This window comes from Phyllobates terribilis, unplaced genomic scaffold (genome assembly GCF_046119375.1).
Source record: "Phyllobates terribilis strain yellow unplaced genomic scaffold, ASM4611937v1 Scaffold_3__8_contigs__length_932513732, whole genome shotgun sequence".
NCBI lineage: Eukaryota > Metazoa > Chordata > Amphibia > Anura > Dendrobatidae > Phyllobates > Phyllobates terribilis.
The window spans coordinates 675,857,184-675,882,126 of NW_027362763.1; the positions used below are offsets into that span (position 1 = coordinate 675,857,184).

The following is a 24,943-nucleotide window of genomic DNA, read 5'->3' on the forward strand; positions in this document are numbered from 1 at the left end:
CCCAAGACTAAAATAGGTCTACAACAGACAGAAACCATCAAAAAGTTCTCCACTATTTCCCCAAGACCAAAGTATGTCTACAATGAACAGGAGCCATCTGGAACCATGAAAAAGTTCTCCATTATTGCCCCCTCAGACCCAAGACCAATGTAGATCTACAATAAACAGGAACCACCTGGTACGTCTATTTATGATGAATCAACCCGTGTAGAACGTGTCTGGTAACTCCAACCTTCTTGGCCAGTAGAGTCACAATCCTTTAAAGGAACTCACAATGAAACATCACTTTCAGTAAAACACACATACAAGACATAAAAACAGCTAAAACCGATTTGCATAACACAAGGCTGGAGAACAATACAACGAGGTATCTGGAAAGTAAAGAGAATTGCGGAAGCAAGATACAATGCAACACAGGTCCGAGAGCACGTTACGTCCTCAGGGTCTTTTTTCCCTTTATTTTTTGAACTGTTTGTCTTCGGTAAGTAAAGGTGTGCACAAAGGATCGAGGATTAGCTTCTGGTTAACGGTTAATAAAAGCTCAATCAGCATCTTGATAGGATATATCGTGTTAAATCAAAATGCCTCAGCAGGCCCACTTCACATTAATCGTATCAACTTGAAGGAAACTCTGTTACTTCTCGGCTCGCCAACACTTTCAATGTTCCCCAGCTTCACTCGGTCACCTTCCGCTTGGAGGGTGGAATTAGATGGCAAGGAATTTCATTTGGAAGCTCGTGGCCTTCTAATTTCACCTTAATTAGGTGGTTGGCTAAGGCAAACTCCTTATCGTCCAGCAGGCCATCTTTATCTGTGTCAGCAAGCTTCCAGATCTTTCCAAGAACAGTATTAGGCAGCTTGGACTTGACCATCTCCTTCTTGGCATTGGCACCAGTTATTTTGCCATTGACAGGAGACAAAGTGTAGAAGATCTCGTCGTACATGGGCTTATCTCTAGCCACTACCCAGTCCACATCATCAATCCCTTCTCCTGCCCCTTCTCCGTAACTGTGTCCAAAGGGACCATTCTGGGTACCCTCAAAGGCACCTCCTTTCACCATTTGGACTGGTTTTGGAGTTTCCTCTTGTCTAACCAGCACCATTAAGTGGGCAATGTCATGAGCCAGCATCTCACCTACAGTCTCCAGAAGCTTATTCTTCAGGGGCTGGAATTTGTTAAAATCTTGGGATTGTAAGAGATCCTATGTAAGAAAAATATAAAACTTCCAATAAAAAAAATAACAGAAACACAGTATTCCATCAATTATTCTTCACTTTACTACTCAATGTTACAGATTAATCTGCTTTTGTAGAAGACAACACTCTCAGGAGGTCCTGGTTCTCCTTATGGAGATCTAACTGGTGTCTAGGGTGTTACAGGCAAGCTACCTGGGAAAAAGTATGCAAATTAGCTTTCCTCCAGAAGGATAGAAAAATTAACTCACTAGTGCCACCTCTAGGTAGCTACTTTGTAAGCCATAGTATAACCCATTACAAAGCTTTCACACATTAACCGGGTTATCAGTCAAACCATCATATGTAGATAAGGGAGAGCCAAGAAAGGATGAGAGATTGATGGAAGAGAATGCCAAAGTAGGGCAGAATTATGGCCGAAGTCTTAGGGTGAGAAGGTAAAGACGTGACTAAAATAATAGAGGGGTGAAGATTATGGGAGGTTGTGCAACATGGTGGTTCACCATCATGAGCCTCAACAACCCAAAGAGTAAAAGTCTAGAGGGGTCATTGGAGTAATGTCCTTGGTACACAGTGTTAGACATGACCAGACGAAGAGAGATTTCATCAGTGGTTGGGTTTGAAACTCAAAGAGAAGGGAGGTCAAGAGAAAATAATTGATGGGAGTCAGGCTTCTAGCCCCTTTGCTGAACAGCTCATTGAAGGGACCCCCAAGCGCCCCAACTTTCTCAAAATGCAAAAAAAGTGTAGGAAAACGCACAAGGAAAATAACCACTGAACTAAATAATACCCTGTTTTAACCCAAGTCATCATCTTTCTAGTGGTCCATCCCTCTACTCTCAAGGTCCTTCAGTATTGGATTAGGGTTACTCTAAAGATGTCAGGATGGCCGGGCAGGGTGGTCTACTGTACCTGCATCTTCTTCAGGTTGGGGAAGTCTCCTGGAGAGATCTGATGTTCTCCTTCAATTCGACCATAAATCTCCCCTAAAGTGCCAATTAACTCTTTCTTCTTATTGTCCTTTCCAAAGACGGCTGACATCTCCTTCTTCAAGGAACTGATGATGTACGTGTGGACCTGAGGGTAAAAAAGAGAAGATCAAACTTGAATTATGTGACATGTGTAATTAACAATGTATCTCAGGTGTAACTACAAAAACTCCAGTCATTGGGCAAGTGACAGTCCAGAACACCTAGTAATCAACCAGACTACTCTTAAAGGGGGCTCCAGACTACATATCCAGACTGCTGTTATAGGGGGATCCAGACTACACATCCAGACTGTTGTTATAGGGGGCTCCAAACTACACATCCAGACTGCTGTTATAGGGGGGGGCTCCAGACTACATATCCAGACAGCTGCTATAGGGGGGCTCCAGACTACACATCCAGACTGTTGTTATAGGGGGCTCCAAACTACACATCCAGACTGCTGTTATAGGGGGGGGCTCCAGACTACATATCCAGACAGCTGCTATAGGGGGGCTCCAGACTACACATCCAGACTGCTGTTATAGGGGGGGGCTCCAGACTACACATCCAGACTGCTGTTATAGGGGGGCTCCAGACTACATATCCAGACAGCTGCTATAGGGGGGCTCCAGACTACACATCCAGACTGCTGTTATAGGGGGCTCCATACTAGACATCTAGACTGCTATTATAGGGGGGCTCCAGACTACACATCCAGACTGCTGTTATAGGGGGGCTCCAGACTACATATCCAGACAGCTGCTATAGGGGGCTCCAGACTACACATCCAGACTGCTGTTATAGGGGGGGCTCCAGACTGCACATCCAGACTGCTGTTATAGGGGGGCTCCAGACTACACATTCAGACTGCTGTTATAGGGGGCTCCAGACTACACATCCAGACTGCTGTTATAGGGAGGGCTCCAGACTACACATCCAGACTGCTGTTATAGGAGGGCTCCAGACTACACATCCAGACTGCTGTTATAGGAGGGCTCCAGACTACACATCCAGACTGCTGCTATAGGAGGGCTCCATACTAGACATCTAGACTGCTATTATAGGGGGGCTCCAGACTACACATCCAGACTGCTGTTATAGGAGGGCTCCAGACTACACATCCAGACTGCTGTTATAGGAGGGCTCCAGACTACACATCCAGACTGCTGCTATAGGAGGGCTCCAGACTACACATCCAGACTGCTGTTATAGGGGGGGCTCCAGACTACATATCCAGACTGCTGTTATAGGAGGGCTCCAGACTACACATCCAGACTGCTGTTATAGGAGGGCTCCAGACTACACATCCAGACTGCTGTTATAGGAGGGCTCCAGACTACATATCCAGACTGCTGTTATAGGGGGGGCTCCAGACTACACATCCAGACTGCTGTTATAGTGGGGCTCCAGACTACACATTCAGACTGCTGTTATAGGGGGCTCCAGACTACACATCCAGACTGCTGTTATAGGAGGGCTCCAGACTACACATCCAGACTACTGTTATAGGGGGGCTCCAGACTACACATTCAGACTGCTGTTATAGGGGGCTCCAGACTACACATCCAGACTGCTGTTATAGGGGGGCTCCAGACTACACATCCAGACTGCTGTTATAGGAGGGCTCCAGACTACACATCCAGACTGCTGTTATAGGAGGGCTCCAGACTACACATCCAGACTGCTGCTATAGGGGGGCTACAGACTACACATCCAGACTGCTGTTATAGGAGGGCTCCAGACTACACATTCAGACTGCTGTTATAGGGGGCTCCAGACTACACATCCAGACTGCTGTTATAGGAGGGCTCCAGACTACACATCCAGACTGCTGTTATAGGAGGGCTCCAGACTACACATCCAGACTGCTGTTATAGGAGGGCTCCAGACTACACATCCAGACTGCTGCTATAGGAGGGCTCCAGACTATACATCCAGACTGCTGCTATAGGGGGGCTACAGACTACACATCCAGACTGCTGTTATAGGAGGGCTCCATACTAGACATCTAGACTGCTATTTTAGGGGGGCTCCAGACTACACATCCAGACTGCTGTTATAGGGGGCTCCAGACTACACATCCAGACTGCTGTTATAGGAGGCTCCAGCCTACAAAGTCCATTAACATATATATTTCTGATCTTCCACCACCAGGGCGGCGCGATTGTTCCATCACTTTCCAGGACACAGATAACATATGATGTCCGCTTCCATTAAAAGGATATTTTGGATTTATTAGCAATGTACTATTCCGTACTTCACACAAGAAAACCATCACGCTATTTAGGTCACTGCACTAATAGGGCAGAAATCCACGGCGGGCGCAGGAAATGCCAGACATGAATTACATCTCAATGGACTTCGCTTCCAGTACACAAACTGCAGCCTTAAAATAGAGCAGCTCCAGCTGGTTACTATTAAAAGACCAAACTCCAAACACATCACCCTGAGAAGAGTTTAGCTGGAGAACGACAGTGTGAGGGGAGGATCACAAATAGTCTGACTACATTTTAGATTAAAGGTGCAAACCCCTGACCCATCAACACCAATTTAATGTATAACTAAGGTTAAAAGGGTATGAACACTTTTGCAGTCAAATTATTATTTTTTTCCCAGTATAATGAAAAATTTATCTTAACTTCACAGTGGTTATTTTTTTGTGTATACAGCTCCCATGAAAAGCTTTGTGTTTTTATGGTTACAGACAGCAAAAAAAACTAACAAACAATTGCAAAGCTAGAAGGAATAGCTAAAACTAGAGAAGACAGAGAAAGGATTCAGAAGGATCTAGAGGAACTTGAACAATGGGCAGCGACTTATAAAAAAATATTTGACAGGGAGAAATGCAAGATTCCACATCTGGGCAAGAAGAACAAAAATTACATCTACAAAATGGGAGGAATAGAACTAAGCAACAGCACGTGTGAAAAAGACTTGGGTATACTAATAGATCACAGACTGCACATGAGTCAACACTGTGATGCAGCAGCAAAAAAGGCAAACACAGTTTTGGGATGTATTAAGAGAAGCATAGAGTCTAGGTCACGTGAAGTAATCATCCCCCTCTACTCATCTGGATACTGTGTCCAGTTTTGGCCACATTTTAAAAAAGACATAAAAAAAACTGGAGCAAGTACAGAGAAGAGCTACCAGGATGGTGTGCGGACTGCAAACTACATCCTACGAGGGACGGTTAAAGGATCTGGACATGTTTAGCTTGCCACAGGTGGCCATGATAGACGATGAGTTCTCCTTCAATGGAAGTCTTCAAACTGAGGCTGGACAGACATCTGTCTGAGATGGTTTAGTGAATCCTGCATTGAGCAGGGGTCTGGACCAGATGACCCTGGAGGTCCCTTCCAACTCTACCATTCTATGATGATGAACAAACCTGCCGTTTTGGATGTGACAAGAGTAGAAGACGCAAAAGAAATAAAGATAAGTGAAAACTCCCATCAGAGGTAGATTTGATAAGAACAAGGAGACCATAAATATCATCTCACCTTTGCCAGTCGGGCTCGTTTGATCAAGTCATTGAGTTTTCTAAGTGCTGTGTTACGTGGAAGGCTCTGCCTGTCTCTGAACAGATCCTGCTCCTCTGCCTCAAACAGTTTGCGGTTGTCAGGAATGAGCAGCGGGTGTGACCAGAAAGATCCGATGTAGACCCTGATCACCTCCGAAGTGTTGACAATTTTCCCCAAGGACCACATAAGAGCGCCGTAAACCCTCATCAGCTGCTGGGTCTCTATCTGATCCGCCTTGTTTAGGACCACGCGCATTTTGTCCTCGTGGTTCTTCAAGGCTTTGATGACTTCTGAGAACTCATTGGAGATGTCCAGCTTGTGGGCATCAAAAAGCAGAATGATGCGGTCAACTCTTTCGGCAAACCATTCTAACACTGCGGCAAAATCATAACCTGGAATGACGAGAGTAAATTACATTGTTATACAAGAAGCTGGTCAACTGAGGGCTGTGATGTCATCTCTTAAAGGGAATCCATCAAACTATGTACAGTGCAGACCAAAAGTTTGGACACACCTTCTCATTTAAAGATTTTTCTGTATTTTCATGACTTTGAAAATTGTACATTCACACTGAAGGCATCAAAACTATGAATTAACACATGTGGAATTATATACTTAACAAAAAAGTGTGAAACAACTGAAAATATGTCTTATATGCTAGGTTCTTCAAAGTAGCCACCTTTTGCTTTGATGACTGCTTTGCACACTCTTGGCATTCTCTTGATGAGCTTCAAGAGGTAGTCACCGGAAATGGTCTTCCAACAATCTTGAATGAGTTCCCAGAGATGCTTAGCACTTGTTGGTCCTTTTGTCTTCACTCTGCGGTCCAGCTCACCCCAAACCATCTCGATTGGGTTCAGGTCTGGTGACTGTGGAGGCCAGGTCATCTGGCATAGCACCCCATCCCTCTCCTTCTTGGTCAAATAGCCCTTACACAACCTGGAGGTGTGTTTGGGGTCATTGTCCTGTTGAAAAATAAATGATGGTCCAACTAAACGCAAACCGGATGGAATAGCATGCCGCTGCAAGATGCTGTGGTAGCCATGCTGGTTCAGTATGCCTTCAATTTTGAATAAATCCCCAACAGTGTCACCAGCAAAGCACCCCCACACCATCACACCTCCTCCTCCATGCTTCACGGTGGGAACCAGGCATGTAGAGTCCATCCGTTCACCTTTTCTGATTCGCACAAAGACACGGTGGTTGGAACCAAAGATATCAAATTTGGACTCATCAGACCAAAGCACAGATTTCCACTGGTCTAATGTCCATTCCTTGTGTTCTTTAGCCCAAACAAGTCTCTTCTGCTTGTTGCCTGTCCTTAGCAGTGGTTTCCTAGCAGCTATTTTACCATGAAGGCCTGCTGCACAAAGTCTCCTCTTAACAGTTGTTGTAGAGATGTGTCTGCTGCTAGAACTCTGTGTGGCGTTGACCTGGTCTCTAATCTGAGCTGCAGTTAACCTGCGATTTCTGAGGCTGGTGACTCGGATAAACTTATCCTCAGAAGCAGAGGTGACTCTTGGTCTTCCTTTCCTGGGGCGGTCCTCATGTGAGCCAGTTTCTTTAAATGAGAAGGACTGTCCAAACTTTTGGACTGTACTGTATATGTACATGTAACTCTTTCATCGACATGTCCAGCAATACCTTTACATGGCCCGTCTGAACCTTTGTTACTGAGAAGCTAGTGCTTTAAGTGATATGCGATTGACATGCAAATGAAGCTGAAGAGCTATGAAAGATCTGAAGCCTCTGTCACTCCAGCTCTATTTCCCACTCTCCCATTGCTTGGCTGACAACCTCTATACTGTGTGACTTCAGTCAAGCAGGAGGCAGAGGCGCTGGGTGGGGAATAGAGCTGGAGTGACAGAGGCCTCAGATCTACCATAGCTCTTTCTCAGTAACAGGGGACAGGCTGGCCATGTAAAGGTATTGCCAGGCTTGAGATACATGTGCATATAAATAGTTTGGGGTATAAAATCCTGCTGACAGATTCCCTTTAAAGAGATCCTCTACCTAAACATAATTGTTATTTATATTTTATTATTATTGTTGTTATGAGAGTAAGAAATAAATATTGGTTAAGTAATACTGATCCTTCACAGAAACCATCTGTTAATGGATCTTTTATTCTTATTATTTACAGAACTGTGCAAAACTCTTAGGCAGGTGTGAAAAGAATGCTGCAAAGTAAGAATGCTTAAAAAATAGAAGTGTTAATAGTTTATTTTTTATCAATTAACAAAATGTAAAGTCAAAGAACAAAAGTGAAATGTAAATCCCATCACTATCTGGTGACCGCCTGTCGCCTTCATCAATCCTTCTCAGTCTCAGATATTAAAGATACTCGGCAGGAGGTTGTTCCAAACATCTTGTAGCACTGACCCCAGATCTTCTGTGTATGAGGTTTGTGCAGATCCTTCATGTGATTGCAGACAGGCTGGATGATTTTGAGATCAGGGCTCCAGGGCCAGATCGTCACTTCCAGGACTTCTCACCCTTGATAACATTGGCTGGACATTGGGGGCTGTTGTCCAGCCGCAGAATAGATCTGGAGCCAAATCAGGCACCGCAGTGACTGGAGCCTCAGGCTGAGAACCGTGATTTCCCTATATAGTGCAATATTGTGTAATTGCATTATATAGTATAAGTGATCGAGCGATTGCAAGTTCAAGCCCCCGAAAAAGACTGAAAAAAAAAACAACTTACAACTCGTCCAACAAAAAAAAAAATAGCCCTCAAATGGCTGTGTCAGTGGAAAAATAAAAAAGTAATAGCTCTTGGAACAAGGGGAGGAAAAACTAAAGTGCAAAAATAAAAAGGTCCTGCGTTGTTAAGATTTAAAGTGGTTTTATAAGAACATCTAATTGGTGTTGCAAAGATAAGAAATAAATATTTCTTAAGTAATTGTGAGATGGAAACCATCAACAAGCTGCTGTTGATGTATCTTGTATCCTTATATATGGCACATTATAATGTCCAGTCCTGCTGTGTATTAATGTGGGTCTGATAGATGTTCCTAAGAAACCACCAGACCAACATAACACATAGGTAGTAAGTAGTAAGGATAGCATATAAATATGGGGTAAATAATTCAGATACGTTTGCTATCTGGAATCCATCAACAAGATGCTGTTGTTGGAGCTTTTATTGTTATTATGTATGCCTAGCACATTCTGGTGTCCTGCTGTGTATGGCTGTTGGTCTGGTGGCTTATTATAAGTTTTAGAGACAGCCGGGCAGCTTCCTTACTCTCATAGATTTCAATGGAGACAGCAGAGTATGTGAGGCCACCTCTGCATTGGGTCTTCTATCTGTGACTGCCGTCCACTACTTGGGTGTACCCCCTCTAATATCTCTTCCTTAGGGTCTCAGACGGTATCCCTCCAGACATTTATGGCATGTCTTCTGCCTGAAATTGCAAAAACCTCTATAATACACCCTCTTCCCCCCATGTATGTACAATTTACGTTATTAATATGTTAGCCAGACCAGTTCAGAATAAGAATACAGAAAAACCATAAAGAGGTCCGTCATCAGCAGTTCGCCTATTTGCTGATGTGTTTCAGGTCCCCCAAAAATTGTTTTCTACGCTGTAAAAAAAAACAAAAAAGCAACAAAATCAAGTAAAAAAAAAACTACTGGAGATGCAGATTCTGGATTCTATATCTGCAGCCTAGAGCCCATGTTAAATCGATTTACTATGTGTAGAAAAATAGTTGAAGGTATAAATTAACTTTTAATGCAAATTAAATGGTAAAGGGTTATTTCCATCCAAAAATGTTTTGGCATAATCTACAAAACATCATTCTATGTCTATATTGGGATTATAACATACAGATTGACATATCTCCTCATAGACATAGAGGTAAATAATAAAACATTTCATGCCTGCAGCCACCACTAGAGGGCGCTTACTACATGATTAACTATCTTTATCTATGGTGTAGATATGGTTGCTCACTATGATGGGCTAGGCTTACAGCTATTTTTTATGGTACTTTATAGTATGAAGTGCAACTCCGGAGGACAAACTTTTGCTTGGAATTGAACCCCCTGCAAATTTCATTTACCAGAATATTCACATCGACACTTCTGATATATTACTTAGGTGGACAAGTCCTTTAAATGTGTCAACTAGTCACATCCCAGTAGGTTTGTTGGTCCTGATGGTTTTGGGCTCATGCCGAGGACACACACAGTATGTTTCCTGTGCTGCTGGTCATCAGTGAGGCAGCTAGCTGGGTGACAGAAGGGGGGGGTAGAGGGAAGAGTGCCAGGAAGGCTAGTCCTGATCTGGCACACCCCAATAAGTTTGCAAAGTTGGTAGATGAGGGGGGTGACGGTACAGGGGTAGCACTGCTGCAGCAAGGCATGTCCTCTGAAAGCCGGAGGCGTGTCAGCTCCAGTAAGGAGGGAAATAGGAGAGCAGGGCAGGCCAGGCAGGTGCTGGTAGTGGGGGACTCAATTATTAGGGGAACAGATAGGGCAATCTGTCACAAAGACAGGGATCGTCGCTCGAGTCCGGCACATCGCTGATCGGGTTGACAGATTACTGGGAGGGGCTGGTGAGGACCCAGCGGTCATGGTGCACATTGGCTCAAATGACAAAGTTAGAGGTAGGTGGAAGGTCTTTTAAGATGATTTCAGGGAATTAGGCTGCAAGCTGAAAGCAAGGACCTCCAAGGTGGTATTCTCTGAAATACTACCGGTACCACGCGCCACGCCAGAGAGGCAATGGGAGATTAGGCAGATAAATAAGTGGCTCAAGAACTGGTGTAGGAAGGAGGGATTTGGGTTCCTGGAGAACTGGGCCGACTTCTCAGTTGGCTACAGACTCTACGCTAGGGACCGGCTGCACCTCAATGGGGAGGGTGCAGCTGTGCTGGGGGAGAAAATGGCTAGAAGGTTGGAGGAGTGTTTAAACTAGGGATTGGGGGGAGGGTATTCATTTTATAGGTGGGGAAGATAGTGCAGATAGTGACCTGGGCACAAATAAAGAAATTGTGGGTGGGGTTAGAACAGTCAATAAAGTAAGAAGGAATAGAGGTACAGAGAGACACATAAAATGCATGTACGCTAATGTCAGAAGCCTCACCAACAAAATAGAGGAATTAGAATTAATTTTGTTGGAAAATAATGATGACATGGTGCGGATATCTGAGACATGGCTGGACGAGAGCAATGACTGGGCAGATAATTTACAGGGCTATAGTCTGTTCAGAAATGACCGCACAAACAAGCGAGGGGGGGGTGTTTGTTTATTTGTAAAATCATCCTTAAAACCCATATTGCGGGAGGATATATGTGAAGCTAATGGAAATGTAGAGTCTCTGTGTTAGGAGGGCGGTTGCAGACAACTTTAATAAAATGGAACGCAACCGACCCTGGGGTCCGCGATGCAGTCTGGTGGGCTGCTGCCGAACACTTTCCAGGTGGAAAGCAACCAACTTAAATGAGAACCCTTCCGTGTTATAGCACACGGCAACGGGTATAGCGGTACGCTCTATCTACGTTAACCGCTTAAAGAAATTAACCCTTCAGTGTTAAAGCACACGGAACGGGTAATGCGGTACACTCAATTACGTTAACCGCAAGGATGCTACACAGTAGGAATTGGCGCTAATGTGTGGGTGAGATTCCCACTGGGTACACGTGCACTCAGCCGGCGTGCTACCGGTCTGAGAAGACACGCTCTAAATAGCTTACAGGCGGTGTCGGGAGTACGGCGTCTGCAGACGGAACGGGGTGTAAGGCGAACCCCCTTGTCTGAGACAACTGTCAGCCTAAGCTACCTGCCTCCCTCCAGCTAAGGCTGCCTACCCCAGCTAACCTGTCAGCTTAAAGGTTTGGCTCTTCAAGGAGCTCAATAATAAAACGTGCTCACCACAACTACTAGCTCAAATGATCTGAGCGCGCAGCCATGTTTGTGGGCGGGCCTTTTAAAGACTAAGCCCTGCCCAGCTATGCGCCATTGGTGACGTTACCCGTGGACCAATCAGGCGATGCCAGGTCACTGGGTCAGGTGGGTGCCAACCCACCAATCATGATCTGCCAGGTCACGGACATGCTCAGTGCGGCGAATCCTGGACTTAGACTCCACAAGCCCCTCGGCAGCCTATGCTTAACACTGCTAGGCACAAATACCTGGGAGACAATCTGCACGGCTTGTGGAGCAGCTAGGCGTTGGGGCTGACAATGATGCTGAGCAGCATCAGCCCTGGCTGGCCTGAAATGGGAGACCACAGAAGGTCCTGGACCCATTTCAAATCCAGCCACAGACCGACGCTTAACATTCTCCCCCCTTCTAACATCCCCTCCACTTGATGCTCGTTTTCCTCCATGAGCCGGGGGGCTAGAATGTGGTCCACCGGATCACAAAGAGGATTCATGGAACCGTGACCCCTCCGGTGTACAGGGTACCCCTTTTTAACGCGGGGAGCAGCATGACAACAAGTGACAACCGGTTCTCTATGTGTGGAATCTTTCACGGGTGACAGATGGAAAAGACCCGCCGGTCTCTGGTGGAAAGATTTATCTCTCGCACTGACGGGACACGCGAGAACAAAGTCCTTGACGTCCTGACGCCACCGGGGCCACCAATAGGAGCGTTGAAGGAACTTAGTGGTACGTTTGACCCCCAGGTGGGCTCTGAGCTTAGGGGCATGAGCCCAGGAGAGCACCATATTCCGTAGATTAGGGGAAACAAACGTCCTCCCTGACAGAACCAGGTTGGAGGACACTGCAGCCACCCTCTCCTCCTGACAGTTCTTTACGACATAATCTGAAAAGACCCGAGTCCTGGAGACAGACAAGGAATCTGTACCGGGTGTCGCAATGATAGGAGGATCAGAGACTACCCTCCGGGTGACTTTGACCAAACACTGAGATGCACAATTCTCATTCCAAGAAGAAATTGTCCCCGTATTCCAGTCAATGTGTGGAGTATGATAACGTAACCAGGGGAGACCCAATAACACCTCGTCTAATCCACCGGGAATAATAAGAAATGAGATATCCTCCCGGTGGCCCTGAGGAAATGACATGGTGAGAGGAATCGAATGGTGGGTGATTTGCACATCCAGGAGTGGACCATTGGCAACACTAATGTTCATTGGTCTAGAGAATAACTCAACAGGGATGGCATGTCTCTGGGCAAATGTAGATGATAACAAATTGCCATCAGCACCAGAGTCCACCCACGCCTTGGAAGTAACTGCAGAATTACCAAAGGACAATGTCACATTATAAGATAATTTGGAGGAAGAAGTCCCGGAATTTAATACACCTCCTCCAACGGTGGTAAGGCCTACTCGTTTTACTGACTGCTTGGAACCCTTATTTACGGGGTGCTCCAAGAGATGAGCAGGTCGGGAATGAGAGGGACTAGACTCAGTCTGGGTTATATCCATGGCCTCAGGCTCCGGGTCGAGAGTCTTGGGTTTGGGTCTAAAGATGGATTGTGCCAACAGATATTGAGGACTGGCAACCTCCAGCTCTAACTTGTGTTCCGCATGACGCAAGTCTATACGGTCAGTGAGAGATATTAACTCCTCTAGAGAGGCTGGAATCTCTCTGGTAGATAAAGCATCTTTAATATGCCCAGCCAGACCCTTCAAGAACACCGGGATAATCGACCGCTTAGACCAATCCAGTTCAGCCGCTAGGGTTCTGAACTGGATGGCATAGTGGCTGGCGGTGGCCGAACCCTGGACCAACGCAAGAAGCTTAAGAGCCGTATCATGTGTGACCTGAGGACCCAGGAAAACACTTTTTAGGGTCTTAAGGAAAAGACCCGCATTTACTACGACCAGGTCGTTCCGCTCCCATAGAGGAGTAGCCCACTCCAGAGCCCTGTGAGAAAGTAGTGAGATGATATATCCTACTTTGGCTCTTTCGGAGGGGAACCGTGCCTCCATCATTTCCAAATGAATGGAGCATACATTAATAAAACCCCTGCAGAGTTTACTATCTCCAGAAAATTTCTCCGGGAAAGCAAAACTGGGTAATGGGGCACTTGCAGTGGTTGCAGTATTCACCGCTGTCGAGATAATAATATTGGCTGCAAGAGTAGCTGCCTGGGTCGCTACTGCAGTGATATCAGCGACCGGGACAGCTTGTTCCAGAGATTTAAGTCTGGCATCCAGTTGCTGTATAAACCGCTGCAGTTGTTGATTGTCGGCCATGTTCGGCAAGACCCTGGCGCTCAGATACTGTTAGGAGGGCGGTTGCAGACAACTTTTATAAAATGGAACGCAACCGACACTGGGGTCCGCGATGCAGTCTGCTGGGCTGCTGCCGAACACTTTCCGGGTGGAAAGGAAAGCAACCAACTTAAATGAGAACCCTTCCGTGTTATAGCACACGGCAACGGGTATAGCGGTACGCTCTATCTACGTTAACCGCTTAAAGAAATTAACCCTTCAGTGTTAAAGCACACGGAACGGGTAATGCGGTACGCTCAATTACGTTAACCGCAAGGATGCTACGCAGTAGGAATTGGCGCTAGTGTGCGGATGAGATTCCCGCTGGGTACACGTGCACTGAGCCGGCGTGCTACCGGTCTGAGAAGACACGCTCTAAATAGCTTACAAGCGGTGTCGGGAGTATGGCGTCTGCAGACGGAACGGGGTGTAAGGCGAACCCCAATGTCTGAGACAACTGTCAGCCTAAGCTACCTGCCTCCCTCCAGCTAAGGCTGCCTACCCCACCTAACCTGTCAGCTTAAAGGTTTGGCTCTTCAAGGAGCTCAATAATAAAGCGTGCTCACCACAACTACTAGCTCAAATGATCTGAGCGCGCCGCCATGTTTGTGGGCGGGCCTTTTAAAGGCTAAGCCCTGCCCAGCGACGCGCCATTGGTGACGTTACCCGTGGACCAATCAGGCGATGCAGGTCACCGGGTCAGGTGGGTGCCAACCCACCAATCATGATCTGCCAGGTCACGGACATGCTCAGTGCGGCGAATCCTGGACTTAGACTCCACAAGCCCTGTCTCCGTCGGCAGCCTATGCTTAACACTGCTAGGCACAAATACCTGGGAGACAATCTGCATGGCTTGTGGAACAGCTAGGCGTTAGGGCTGACAATGATGCTGAGCAGCATCAGCCCTGGCTTGCTTAAAATGGGAGACCACTGAAGGTCATGGACCCTTTTTGAATCCAGCCACAGACTGACGCCTAACACCGTTTGGGTGGAGATAAGGGGAGGGGAAAAAATAACAAATTACTGATAGGGGTTTGTTATGAGTCTCCAAAAATAATGGAAGCAGGGGAGAATATCTTTATAAAGCTAATAGATGATGCAGCACCTCAAGGAGAAGTCATTATTATGGGGGGCTTCAACTACCCTGTAATACATTGGGGGACAGAAACATGTAGTTCAAGCAAAGGAAATAGGTTTTTGACTACTATGAGAGACAATTACCTTTCACAACTGGTTCAGGACCCAACAAGAAGGGGGGCACTGCTAGACCTAATATTAAACAATAGGCCAGACCGCATATCAAACATACGAGTAGGGGGTCACTTGGGTAATAGTGATCACAAAATAATACGTTTTCAGGTCACCTTTAATAAGATGTGTAGTAGAGGGGTTACAAGGACACTAAACTTCGGGAAGGCAAATTTCCAACGGTTGAGAGATGATCTCAGTGCAATAAACTGGGACGATATCTACACAAAGCAAATGGGAGACATTTATTAGCATCCTGAATAGGACCTGTGCACAATATACACCCTATGGGAATAAACATGCTAGAAATAGGAGGAAACCACTATGGCTAAATAGAGCTATAAGGGGCGCAATAAGTGACAAAAAGAAAAACATTTAGTGAACTAAAGCAAGTAGGTAGTGATGAGGCATAAATATAGAAAATTAATTAAAATTCTGTAAAAACCAAATCAAGGCAGCAAAGATTGAGGCAGAGAGAATCATTGCCAGAGAAAGTAAAAATAACCCCAAAATATTCTTTAACTACATAAATAGTAAAAAACTAAAAAAAGATAGTGTTGGCCCCCTTAAAAATAGTCTGGGTGAAATGGTGGATGAGGATGAGGAAAAAGCCAATATGCTAAATGATTTTTTTTCAACCGTATTTACACAAGAAAATCGCATGAGAGAAAACATGATTAGTGATGACAAGAATTCTCCATTAAATGTCACTTGCTTAACCCAGCAGGAAGTACGGCGGCGTCTAAAAATCACTAAAGTTGACAAATCCCCGGGCCCGGATGGGATACACCTGCGAGCAGGGTCGGACTGGGCTGGCGGGGTCCCGGGAATTTTCCCAGTGTGCCCCGCCCCCTGCTGCAGAGGAGAGGGGGAGAAGAGAATGAAAAAAAAAACCTGCGGTTTTAAGGGGCACGGGCCCTTTAAAAGCGCAGGCACAGTGTATGCAGGGACGCGCGCACGCGGCGTTCATTACCTGAACCATCGCGGTGCACGTCCCAGTGAAGCAGCTGGAGCTGCGCGTCTCCCTTTGCCGGCTGACGTATGATGTCATCGTCATGCGCCTGCTGTGAAGGAGGCGCGCAACTCAGCCGCCGGAGAAGGAGGACACCGCACGGGAGCGCTGGAAGGTAAGAAGTATCTATGTGTCTGTGTGTGTGTGTGTATATGTATATGAGTGGATGCAGAATGAGATGGGCCCCTGGCTGTACACACAAAGGGGGGCCCGGCTGGACACACAAAGGGGAGCCCTGGCTAGACACACAAGGGGGAACCCTGGATGGACACACAAGGGGAAGCCCTGGATGGACACACAAGGGGGACCCTGGCTAGACACACAAGGGGGGACCCTGGGAGGACACTCAAGGGGGAGCCCTGGCTGGACACTCAAGGGGGAGCCCTGGCTGGACACACAAGGGGGAACCCTGGCTGGACACACAAGGGGGAACCCTGGCTGGACACACAAGGGAGAACCCTGGCTGGACACAAATGGGGGAACCCTGGCTGGACACACAAGGGGGAGGCCCAGCTGGACACACAAGGGGGGAGGCCCGGCTGGCCAGCTGGGCAAACAAGGGGAGGGCCCAGCTGGGCACACAAGGGGGTGCCCTGGCCGGACACACAAGGGGGAACCCTGGCTGGACACACAAGGGGGAACCCTGGCTGGACACAAAAGGGGGAACCCTGGATGGACACACAAGGAGGAACCCTGGCTGGACACAAAAGGGGGAACCCTGGCTGGACACAAAAGCAGGAACCCTGGCTGGACACACAAGGGGGGTGGCTCGGATGGACACACAAGTCGGGAGGCCCGGCTGGGCACACAAGGGGGGGCCAGCTGGGCACACAAGGGGAGCCCTGGCCGAACACTCAAGGGGGAACCCTGGCCGGACACTCAAGGGGGAACCCTGGATGGACACACGAGGGGGGAGCCCGGCTGGACACACGAGGGGGGGCTGGCTGGATACATTAAGGGGGGGAGCCTGGCTGGACACATAAGTGGGGGGAGCCTGGCTGGACACAAGGGGGGGAGCCTGGATGGACACATAAGGGGGGGAGCCTGGCTGGACACATAAGGGGGGAGCCTGGCTGGACACATGGGAAAGGGGGGCAGGATGGGATATATGGGAGGGCAGGCTGGACACATGGAGGCCAGGATGGATATGTGGGGGGGGATGGATATATGGGGGGCCGGATATATGGGGGGCGGGGCAGGCTGGACACATGATGGCGAGGATGGATATGTGGGGGGGCAGGCTAGACACATGGGGGGCTATGATAAATATGTGGGGGGGCAGGCTCGATACATGTGAGCTAGGATAAATATATGGAGGGGCCACGCTGGACATATGGGGGCCAGAAGGGATATATGTGGGGGTGTCAGGATGGATATATGCAGGGGGGAAGGGCAGGATGGATATATGAGGGGGCAGGCTGCACATATGGAGGCCAGGATGGATATATGGGGGGGCAGGCTGGAAACATGGAGGCCAGGATGGATATATTTGGGGGGCAGGCTAGACACGTGAAGGCCAGGATGGATATGTAGGGGGGCAGGCTGGACACATGGAGGCCAGGATGGATATATGGGGGGCAGGCTGGACACATGGGGCTTTAGGACGGATATATGGGAGGGGGCAGGCTGGAGACATGGAGGCCAGGATGGATATATGGGGGGGAAGGCTGGAAACATGGAGGCCAGGATGGATATATTGGGGGGGGGCAGGCTGGACACATGGAGGCCATTACAGATATATGGGGGGCAGGCTGGAAACATGGAGGCCAGGATGGATATGTGGGGGGGGCAGGCAGGCCACATGGGGGACTAGGATGGGTATATGGGAGGGGCAGGCTCGATAAACGTGGGCTAGGATAAATATATGGAGGGATCATACTGGACATATAGGGGCCAGAAGGGATATATGGGGGGGTGTCAGGATGGATATATGCAGGGAAGAGGGGGCCAGGATGGATATATGGGGGTGCCAGGCTGAACAAGGGACTTAATTACTGTTTGGGGCCAGATTGAGGAACATACTTTATTAGTTTATGGTGGCCAGTGGGGAACATTATTATTTTAGAGTCCAATTAGGGACATTATTACTTCTGTAACATAATTTCCTTTTTAGGAAATTGTTTTCCATGGGATGGGACAAAACAGGGCTCCTGTTACTGTGCAGGGCGGCACTATATCGCTTTTTTTCTTCAACTGGTGTAATGTAGATGACTCGCCCCCTGGGCCGTGGGGCACCCGGAGCCGGATCTCTCTGTGTAATGCTGGAGGTTGTAGTCTCCGTGGCGGCGACCCGGTTCCGTGGCTCAGGGCGGTCAAACCAGTGGCGGATCTGTTTATTTGGGTTTTGATGTTTAAGTGTCCGACTACGCCACCCGTGGATTGCGGTCACTGAGAACCGCAGCTGAGGGGCAGACCACTGAGGCTGATGTTGTGTGCGCAGCAGAGGGTAGTATAACTCCCCACGGGAGGAGTATAGCCTCAGGGCAGTGAGTGTAGATGATGGGGGTGATGGTGCGCGGGAGCAACAGTAATGACTCAGAGTCCAGTGATGCAGTCCAAGGTCTTTACTCAAAGTTTTACACTCCAAGCCAATTCTGCCGGCAATGGCTTCCCACGTCGTGCTGTGCTCACCAGGCGAGGGGCTCAGCCGACTCCCAGGTACCTTTGGAGTGCTTTTCAGAACCCCCTTAGTGTGTCCTTTCTCTGGCCTGTCGTACCCCACAAGTGACCACGTTTCTGTCCAGCTGCCTAGGGCCTTGGCGGGCAAACGTATGTTCCGTTTCCCTGGGTCCTATGTGGTGCTTTCCTAACAGGTGTAGTGAGGGGCTGTGACACGTGCAATGCCACAGCCTCCGGTTTCTAGCTGAGGGTAGTTGCTCTCCTCCACTAGCTGAGGGATCCGGATCCCTTACTTGGCCTGACCGCCTACTCTGGTAGCGGCGGGCGTATGGTGGCGACTGGCCCGTCCGTACCCCTGGGGTCCCTTCACTCCACTCCTGGAGTCTCCTTCTCTTCTCTCCTCTCTCCTTTCCAGGGCTCAGGCCTTGTGACTAGGCCTGCCTGCGGAGCAGAGCTCATACAGAGCCTCTGCTCCAGTCACTTCTCTCTAAGCTCAGCCCTGACTCTAAGATGGTGCCCACCTTATATACTCCTTTTCCTAGTGCACCCTGGATCTACTCTCCCCACCCACACACTACCAGGTTCCCCCTTTCTAGGTGTTCCCTCCCCACTCCAGCCAGGGACAGGGACTGTCATGCTCTCTTAGGAGCATATCGGTCGCCCTGTCCCCCGGAAATGTGGTGTAGTGCATGTGGGTGTTAGGGTCCTGTGCCACACTCCATCCTTACCTGAAAGTGAGATATCACACCTCTGCGTGAGATGCAATACCTCTGTAGCGACCAAACCCTCGGGGCGCTACATAGAAGTCGGGGGGGAGTGGGAATATTCTCTAGAAGAGATCAGTTATTGATAACTGTGTGTTATTTTCTGCAGAGATGATTCCTGGCTGGAAGAAGTGATGGCCGTCTGTGCCAGATGGAGAAGAAAAGTGAAGATGAAGGACTTCACCTAGAGACATCACTGGTGAGTCAGTGTGTTACATGTACACTTACACTACACACGTGGTCAAAATTGTTGGTACCCCTCGTTTAATGAAAGAAAAACCCACAATGGTCACAGAAATAACTTGAATCTGACAAAAGTAATAATAAATTAAAAATCTATAAAAATGATCAAATGAAATTCAGACATTGCTTTTCTGCTTCCACAGAATTTAAAAAAAAATTAAACTGATGAAATCGGCCTGGACAGAAATGATGGTTCTTCTTAACTTAATATTTTGTTGAACAACCTTTTGAGGCAATCACTGCAATCAAACGATTCCTGTAACTGTCAATGAGACTTCTGCACCTCTCGACAGGTATTTTGGCCCACTCCTCATGAGTAAACTGCTCCAGCTGTCTCGTGTTTGAAGGTTGCCTTTTCCAGACGACATGTTTCAGCTCTTTCTAAAGATGCTCAATAGGATTTAGGTCAGGGCTCATAGAAGGCCACTTCAGAATAGTCCAATGTTTTCCTCTTGGCCATTCTTGGGTGTTTTTAGCTGTGTGTTTTGGGTCATTATCCTGTTGCAAGATCCACACTGGGCAGCACATTTCTCTCTAGAATCCCTTGATAGTCTTGAGATCTCATTGTACCCTGCACAGATTCAAGACACCCTGTGCCAGATGCAGCAGACCAGCCCCAGAACATAAAAGAGACTTCTCCATGTTTCACAGTAGGGACAGTGTTCTTATCTTGATATGCTTCATTTTTCCATCTGTGAACATAGAGCTGATGTGCCTTGCCAAAAACTTCCATTTTTGTCTCATCTGTCCATAGGACATTCTCCTAGAAGCTTTGTGGCTTGTGAACATGTAGTTTGGCTAATTCCAGTCTGGCTTTTTTATGATTTTTTTTCAACAATGGTGTTCTCCTTGGTCGTCTCCCATGAAGTTCACTTTAGATCAAACAACGACGGATGGTGTGATCTGACACTGATGTTCCTTGAGCTTGAAGTTCACCTTTAATCTCTTTAGAAGTTATCCTGGGCTCTTTTGTTACCATTCATATTATCCGTCTCTTTGATTTGTTATCAATTTTCCTCCTGCGGCCACGCCCAGGGAGGTTGGCTACAGTCCCATGGATCTTAAATTTCTGAATAATATGTGCAACTGTAGTCACAGGAATATCAAGCTGCTTGGAGATGGTCTTATAACCTTTACCTTTAACATGCTTGTCTATAATTTTCTTTCTAATCTCCTGAGACAACTCTTTCCTTTGCTTCCTCTGGTCCATGTTGAGTGGGGTACACACCATGTCACCAAACAGCACAGTGAGTATCTGTAGCCCTATATACAGGCCCACTGACTGATTACAAGATTGTAGACACCTGTGATGCTAATTAGGGGACACAACTTGATTTAACATGTCCCTTTTGTCACATTATTTTCAGGGGTACCATCATTTCTGTCCAGGCCTATTTCATGAGTTTAATTTTTTTTTAAATTCTGTGGAAGCAGGGTTGAAAAGCAATGTCTGTCTTTCATTTGTTCATTTTCATAGATTTTTAATTTATTATTACTTTTGTCAGATTCAATTTTTTTCTGTGACCATTGTGGGTTTTTCTTTCATTAAACGAGTGGTACCAACAATTTTGACCACGTGTGTATATAGTATATACAGAGCTCCTGTGTATGTCACTGGTGATTACTGTATTACCTATACACTATATACAGAGCTCCTGTGTATAATATCACTGGTGATCCCTGTGTTACCTGTACACTGACACTATTTACAGAGCTCCTGTGTATAATGTCGCTGGTGGTAATAACAGTGTTGTTAGTATTGTGGTTTGTATTCATGATCAGTATTGTACTATTTGGTCACTTTGAGGTGGTAATATATGGTCTGGTCATGGTGTGGCCATATTTGTCCCTTGTATGTGGTATTATTCGGTCACTATGTGGTGGTAATATGTGATCTAGTCATGGTGTAGCGATATTTGTCCCTTTTGTATGTGGTATTATTGGTGTTGATATAGTGGACTGTGTTGTGTATGGCGGTCATTTTGTTCTCTCTGGCTTTCATTATCACCTCTATGCTGACGACACACAGATCTACCTCTCTGGACCCGATATCACCTCCTTACTAACCAAAATCCCACAATGTCTGTCTGCTATTTCATCCTTCTTCTCTGCTAGATTTCTAAAACTTAACATGGACAAAACAGAATTCATCATCTTTCCGCGATCTCATTCAACCCCCCCAACTGACCTATCCATCATAGTCAATGGCTGCCCACTCTCCCCAGTCCGTCAAGCTCACTGCCTTGGGGTAACCCTGGACTCTGAACTCTCCTTCAAACCACATATCCAAGCCCTTTCCACTTCCTGCCGACTCCAACTCAAAAATATCTCCCGGATCCGCACATTCCTCAACCATGAATCTGCAAAAACACTAGTGCACGCCCTCATCATCTCCCGCCTTGACTACTGCAACCTCCTGCTCTGTGGCCTCCCCTCTAACACTCTTGCACCCCTCCAATCCATCCTAAACTCTGCTGCCCGACTAATCCACCTGTCCCCCCGCTATTCCCCGGCCTCTCCTCTCTGTCAATCTCTTCACTGGCTCCCCATTGCCCAGAGACTCCAGTTCAAAACCCTAACCATGACATACAAAGCCATTCACAACCTGTCTCCTCCATATATCTCTGACCTAGTCTCCCGCTACATACCTGCACGCAACCTCCGATCCTCACAAGATCTCCTTTTCTACTCCCCTCTAATCTCCTCCTCCCACAATCGCATACATGATTGCTCCCATGCTTCCCCCCTACTCTGGAACTCTCTACCCCAACACATCAGATTCTAGTCGACTGTGGAAACCTTCAGAAAGAGCCTGAAGACCCACCTCTTCCGACAAGCCTACAACCATCAGTAACCACCGCTCCACCATACCGCTGCACGACCAGCGCTACCCTCACCTGCTGTACCCTCACCCATCCCTTGTAGACTGTGAGCCCTCACGTGCAGGGTCCTCGCTCCTCCTGTACCAGTCGCCGTCAAATTGTGTTCAAGATTATTGTAATTGTTCTTGTATGTATACCCCTTCTTCACATGTAAAGTGCCATGAAATAAATGGCGCTATAATAAATAATAATAAATAATAATAATATTAACTAGGAAAATATTTTTTTCCATTAGGAGTGGCTGCCAAAACCAGGAATGGTTGATAAATGCAGAATTGGTGACTTGTTTCTATTAGCTCTTTCTCTGATTGTTCATCACCTGATTTTGGCTCCCACTCCTGAGAAAAAATACTGATCGAATACTGACCAAATACTGATAGTGGGGCCGTGGCCATAGCGATTAAATACTTGGACCAGAGTGGCAGAGATGCATTTACAGGGGTTCTCCGGTGAAAACAAGTAATCACCTCTCCACAGGATCATTGATCATATTGATTGGTGGGGGTCTGACTGCTTGCACACACCGGCAGAATGTGGAGCTTTTCTCCCCATTAGACTGGAGCGGCATGTGAGATGCGACCACTGATCCATTCATTCGCTCAGTGGCTGTGAGCGCTGCTCTTTTTTGCAAGTCTCTAAGAGAATGAATAGAGCTGCGGTCAGACGTCCCACCTGTCGCTGCATTTTAAAATAGGGATAAGTGTCCTGTCAGGGATGATACTTCCCCATTCTTCCGATAGGTGCGTTTTCCAATGTTCGGACACAAATGCTCAATAAGTGATCACCTATCCTGTAGAGCCCATGGATCTTTGATAACTTGTTTTAACTAGTGTTGAGCGAGTATGTTCTGTTCCGAGTATGCTCGGGCCGAGCTCCGAGTATTTACAGCTGCTCGGTGATATGTTTGAATCGCTCCCGTGTGCATGATTTGCAACTGTTTGACAGCTTTATTACATGTGAGGAATGTGTAAGAAATAGACATTCCTCACATGTAATAAAACTGTCAAACAGTCGCAAATCATGCACACGGGAGCGATTCAAACATATCACCGAGCAGCTATAAATACTCGGAGCTCGGCCCAAGCATACTCGGTGAAAGGGTTAACAGAACATACTCACTCAACACTAGTTTTAAGCAAAGAAGCCCTTTAATGCAAACATGTACATCCCAGTTAGTGTCGCACAGCAGATGTGCAGGAGCCGCCAGTCAATGCTCCACTATAACAGGGATAGCGGATAACAGATATTTGCATATTGCTGTAGGTGGGCCCCTAAAGTTAATTTCCCCTGTGGGCCCCAGACACCCCAGTCCGACCCTGCAAGGAGAACACCCATTGTTGAAAAAAAATCATAAAAAAGCCAGACTGGAATTTGCCAAACTACATGTTGACAAGCCATAAAGCTTCTGGGAGAATGTCCTATGGACAGATGGGACAAATATGGAAGTTTTTAGCAAGGCACATCATCTCTATGTTCACAGACGGAAAAATTAAGCATATCAAGAAAAGAACACTGTCCCAACTGTGAAACATGGTGGGGGCTCTGTTATGTTCTGGGGCTGCTTTGCTGCATCTGGCACAGGGTGTCTTGAATCTGTGCAGGGCACAATGAAATCTCAAGACTATCAAGGGATTCTAGAGAGAAATGTGCTGCCCAGTGTCAGAAAGCTTTGTCTCAGTCGCAGGTCATGGGTCTTGCAACAGGATAATGACTCAAACACACAGCTAAAAACACCCAAGAATGGCTAAGAGGAAAATATTGGACTATTCTGAAGTGGCCTTCTATGAGCCCTGACCTAAATCCTATTGAGTATCTTTGGAAAGAGCTGAAACATGCCGTCTGTGGAAGCCGGGTTGAAAAGCAATGTCTGACTTTCATTTGTTCATTTTCATAGATTTTTAATTTATTATTACTTTTGTCAGATTCAAATTATTTCTGTGACCATTGTGGGTTTTTCTTTCATTAAACGAGGGGTACCAACAATTTTGACCATGTGTGTAATTATATATGTGACGCGCCCCCTGGGCCGTGGGGTACTCGGCAGCCGGGCCTTATGGCTGCTTGCGGGGAATATCACGGTGGCTGGCCCAGGATAGGCACACACACAATAGTTCACTTCAGTACCTTTACTGGTGGTGTTTCAGACACGATCCAGGGCACTGTAGGGTGAAGGGTGCATATCAGGACTCTCCAGTGAGCGGGTGTGGGGCCTCCTGTTTCTTGCCTTTCCTTGATAAGTTTCTGACCTGCCTGGAGCTAGGCCTAACTTGGTTTCTGTCTTGCAC

The 24,943-nt window shown here is 47.1% G+C and overlaps 1 protein-coding gene across 1 annotated transcript; it reads right to left on the reverse strand.

The window, feature by feature from the left end:
• Positions 1 to 330: 330 nt before the first annotated feature.
• Positions 331 to 8,111, reverse strand: LOC141258610 (EH domain-containing protein 3-like). Its single transcript, XM_073673571.1, has 5 exons — positions 8,072 to 8,111; positions 5,669 to 6,081; positions 4,546 to 4,626; positions 2,107 to 2,271; positions 331 to 1,202 (listed from the first exon to the last, which is right to left on the reverse strand). The coding sequence occupies exons 1-5, from the start codon at positions 8,109 to 8,111 to the stop codon at positions 675 to 677; spliced, it is 1,227 nt and encodes a 408-aa protein (XP_073529672.1). The 3' UTR covers positions 331 to 674.
• Positions 8,112 to 24,943: the final 16,832 nt, after the last annotated feature.

Bases quoted from the DNA above. Each gene is read 5' to 3' on its own strand.
- LOC141258610 (XM_073673571.1), bottom strand. From the start codon at position 8,111: ATGAAGGATCTGCACAAACCTCATACACAGAAGATCTGGG. The intron at 6,082-8,071 runs GTCAGTGCTACA...TCGTCATTCCAG, and splicing joins TCATACACAGAAGATCTGGG to GTTATGATTTTGCCGCAGTG. The intron at 1,203-2,106 runs GTACAGTAGACC...TTTCTTACATAG, and splicing joins CCAACCTGAAGAAGATGCAG to GATCTCTTACAATCCCAAGA.